The sequence below is a fragment of the Barbus barbus genome, assembly GCF_936440315.1.
Source record: "Barbus barbus genome assembly, chromosome: 5".
In the NCBI taxonomy this organism is placed as follows: Eukaryota; Metazoa; Chordata; class Actinopteri; order Cypriniformes; family Cyprinidae; genus Barbus; species Barbus barbus.
In genome coordinates this window covers 26,890,077-26,894,423 of record NC_136733.1, presented here as the reverse complement: position 1 = coordinate 26,894,423, position 4,347 = coordinate 26,890,077, and the positions used below count along the sequence as shown (strand labels likewise).

Sequence of the window (4,347 nt, the reverse complement as noted above, 5' to 3'; positions counted from 1 at the left end):
CTGAAAGAAAAAAGTTACAGTGTAAAGTGGATAAGCTTAATGAGAAGATCATTTTTCTGTGTAAAACTGATATTGTAGTAAATAATTAAAAAAATATATATTACTTATTACCTTAATGACCAAAATGTAATATTTACCCTTGTCCCAAATTTTGTATGCAACCCTGTTAGCACATTATTTCCCATAAAAAATGTAACATTCCTCAAAATTCTGACACACTTTAGGTAACATAATTTGTTATATAATTCTACTTTCATTCCACCAAAAGCTACCAAAGGTAAAAGGTTTGATTTTCAGGGAAAGAATGAAATGACAAAATATAAATATGTTCCTTAAATGCAATTGAAGTCACTTTGGAGCCAAATGCATAAATGTAATTTTTTACACAAGTTGTAGTGTTCATCAAGCTCAACTTCATCCAGTTCCCTTTCTTTTTTTTTTTTAAATTACAATTTAAACTGTATTTAGTTCCATATTGGTAACACTTTAGTATAGGGACCAATTCTCACTATTAACTAGTTGATTATTAGCATGCCTCTTATTAACACATCGGCTGTTTATTAATACTTATAAAGCATATATTCTGCATAACCATATTCTAGAGCCCTAATCCAACCCAATACCTAAACTTAACAACTACCTTAACTATTAACAAGCAGCAAATTAGGAGTTTGAGGCAAAAGTCGTAGTTAATGGTTTGTTAATAGCGAGAATTGGACCTTAAAATAAAGTGTGACCTCCATATTTTGGCAGAAGAATTGCAAACTTTTTTTGTCTCAACTATTAATTCATTTTCTCCACCTGAGGTTTGGTTAAGTATCCATTCTAGTATCTACTTTTCTTTTGAAAAAAAAAAAAAGGAAGCCCCCATTTGTGTGAAGTGCCGTGTGTGTGTGTGTGAAAATTGATTACCTTGTCATTTCTTTCACATAGGAACTTAAGCCTCTGAGCTCTCTTGTGCATGAAGACTCCATCCAGGTGTCCCGTCTCAACAGAACGGATCTCTATGGCTTTCTCTCCCCAGCCCATAATCTGATTAGAGCAGATGTGGGCTACACGCAAAATACAAATACAAAGACATAAGAATATTTTATCATTCACTTTATTAATACTGTCTCTAAGGCACATGTGCAACAAAAATAACACAATCCTCTCCTGGCTAATTCAAGCTAATGAGCTTTAATCCAGAAAATACTATATAATTCTTGTAATTCTGCAAAAAGAATATGAGAGCACAGTATACGTGTGTGTGTGTGTGTGTGTGTGTGTGCATGCATACTTACCCACAGAAGTGGGCATTTCTCCCCACTGCAAAACCACATCTTTAATGATGCGTCCATACGTGTTGACGTAAACACCCTCATCCTCATAACACAACAGCATCTCCATCCCATCTGAATTGGGCAGGAATACGATGGCGTGAGGAGTCACCTGTGACTGGATCTACAGACAGACAGATGCACAGAGAGCAAGAGGGAATGAAAGAGAGGACCAGATGTCATGGGAGATTTATCTTTCTAAAGGGGCTATACAATTTTTCTCTTCATTTTCCAAATGACCCACAAATCACTGATCGCTCACTCCCATGCAATCCAGTGTATTCTTGTGAAAAAATCTTCACATGACAGCATAACTCACATGTACAGGAATGTAGATGTCATAATTGTTTCCAGAGTCAACATCAATGGCATGGAAGCCAGCACTTGACCCATAGATGACCTTTAACCTCTGACCCTCTTCCACTGTGAGGTCAACCAACAGAGGCCTATGTGGCAGATCTCCAAATGACTGAGAAGACAGACAAATAAGCAAGAGCATGAACCTATAGCACATTACAAAGATTATGTGGAATGATAGTGAACACCTATCTCAACAATTAGATAACGAGTTTGTCACTTTTGCTGTATTATTATACAGGAAGTGATGTAAAGAAGCATACTTGTCTCAAACTATTTGGTAACTGGCTACTTTCTATTACCTTTAACAGAGTAAATCATTATTTATTACTTACACTACCTTTCACAAGTTTGATCGTTTTTTATTGGTTTTGAAACTTCATATGCTCTTTTCTTATACAATAAAAACAGTAATGCTGTGAAATATTATTAGAATTTAAAAGAACTGTTTTCTATTTGAATATATTTTGAAATGTAACATTCATGTGGTAGCTAAAGCTTCTGTTGTCATTACTGTTCAGTATCACATGATCCTTCATTCTTTCTAAAATGCTGAATTAATGCTGAATGTTTAAAAACAGTGCTGCTTAATTTTTGTGGACACTGTGAAATATTTTTCAGGAATTTTTTTGATTAATAGAAATTTCAAACAGCATTTATTTTTAAATAAAAATATTTTTTAACATTTTAAATGTTTTTACTGTCAAGCTTAACTTAATGTGGCCTTTCTGAATAAAAGTATTAATTTCTTTAAAAAAACCCTACCTGATCCAAACTTCTGAACTTTTTTAAAATTTGGGAAAATCCAGTAAACCCCATGAACGCTGTGTACATAATAAATAAAACAATACAACTCATGTCTCTACCTTGAAGGCCATGAATTTGTGGTAAGGTTTGGGAGCCCAGGCGTAAACCTCCACCGCATTCTTCAGAGCGATAACCAGAAACTTAATCCTTTCATATTTCACTGGAAAAATAAACCAAAACATTCACAACAAAGGTGATATGAGACATGAAGTACTTTGGAAAAGTTAAAGCTCAAAGTCAAAATAGTTTGCTTCAGGTCTTTTGAACTACCGTAGCAACATTTTCCTAGCCAGTGGTAGAGCAAACTTTCCTGTAGCCTTTACTCTGTGCATAATTAAGCACTCTGTACATGAACGCTTACCAACTTTGTAGTGCACACAGCCCTCCATTTCTCCTACAGTGGTCCAGCCCTGTTTCTTCTCCACCTCTGGGTCATTATGGAGAATTTTATTCCTCAGCCAGGCAAGATAATACACACGCACCTTATTCTTCTTGCCTGAGAGAAAGATGATAAATATGAACAGCCTGTATGTATTCATGTGTCCTGAGAGTGATGAGAAGATGGATACATGTAAAGTGATGAATAGGCTTGTGTGTAACCTGATATAGTGATGAGGAGGTTCAGTCCCTCCAGAACGTCCATCTGTTGAAACCTGCGTGAGTTGATCAATGGATAAACTTTCCCCTGGCCACTTCGATCCAGCAGCTTCAGACCGTTCTCTGTCCCTACCAGCAGATTCACACCTGACAGAACAAACACCGCTATTACACACACACATATACAAAGACCCTCAAAACATAAACACAGTGTTAGGGGAGCTATTCTGAAAATAAAGTTTGTCAAGCTTCCCTGTAGGAGTAGCAGAAAAAAAAAAAAACTATGGTGAAACTTGGAAAACAAATATTGAATTTAACACGCCCTCAAAAACCTAAGAAACATGACCTTACCCACAATATTCCAAAGCTAATGATTTTTGGTAATATTTTATACACTTTGGCCAGAGGATGGCACTGCCACCAAACTAGTCTTGAATGTTCAGGGAATTAAGGCTAATAAGAATAGAAAGTTCATGTCAGTACATCTAAGTGTAGCACAGATAAAGCCACTCTTCCTGTCTCAATTCATATCGTGCCAAATGCTTTAAATAACCTGATTGCCAAGTGACAGGCCGATGACAGCAGGACAAGTTTGGAAAGGAGAAACTCAAAAGGGCAGAACATCGAGGTCAGAAATCACTTGTTGCACTGGTTTGCCCCAATGAATCAGAGGAAAAGGTTTTGTTTCTAGGACACTTGCTTCAAACGTGATTAGCTAAAACAGGGGTCGGCAAGTAAGTATGGCATCGGGGCAAAAACAAATTCCACCACTAGATGGCAGGCCAGAACATAGTCAAAGGATAATTTAAGATATTAATTGATGAAAACTGCAACCAGAATTGCCTGCAACTGACTGTTACAGTGTATTTTGTAACTGGTAGTGAGCTGTTACTGTGTGTAAAATCCTGCGACAGTCATTAACAAAAAGCCACATTTGTGTGGCGGTGTCCGATCGGAGTATGTGAGAGGAGTGGAGCGTCAACAATTTCCCTTCCACGCTCCGAGCATTTAATAATCACTCCGCTCCCGCTCCACTCAGAAACACCGCTCCGCGTCTAAAGTATTTCAGTATGTTTGAAATATCACAGTTCTATGGAAGCCCGTTACCACCACTGAATAAAAAATTATATATATAAAAAAAAAAGGTTATTGCAACTTTTTATCTCACAATTCTGACTTTTTTCCCCACAGAATTGTGAGATATAAACTCACAATTGCGAGTTATAAAGTCAGAATTGCGAGTTAAAGTCCAGTTTTGAGGGGGGAA

At 36.8% G+C, this 4,347-nt stretch overlaps 1 protein-coding gene across 2 annotated transcripts in view; it reads right to left on the bottom strand.

The window, feature by feature from the left end:
• The window catches only part of mink1 (misshapen-like kinase 1), a 46,653-nt gene that overhangs the window by 4,359 nt on the left and 37,947 nt on the right, over positions 1 to 4,347 (bottom strand). For both annotated transcript variants that reach the window (XM_079417210.1, XM_079417209.1), the window contains 6 exons: positions 3,084 to 3,227; positions 2,845 to 2,979; positions 2,543 to 2,643; positions 1,639 to 1,788; positions 1,284 to 1,443; positions 913 to 1,052 (listed from right to left, as the gene is read on the bottom strand). In XM_079417210.1, the coding sequence (XP_079273336.1) occupies positions 913 to 1,052; positions 1,284 to 1,443; positions 1,639 to 1,788; positions 2,543 to 2,643; positions 2,845 to 2,979; positions 3,084 to 3,227 (830 nt within the window). The remainder of the gene's footprint in view (positions 1 to 912; positions 1,053 to 1,283; positions 1,444 to 1,638; positions 1,789 to 2,542; positions 2,644 to 2,844; positions 2,980 to 3,083; positions 3,228 to 4,347) is intronic.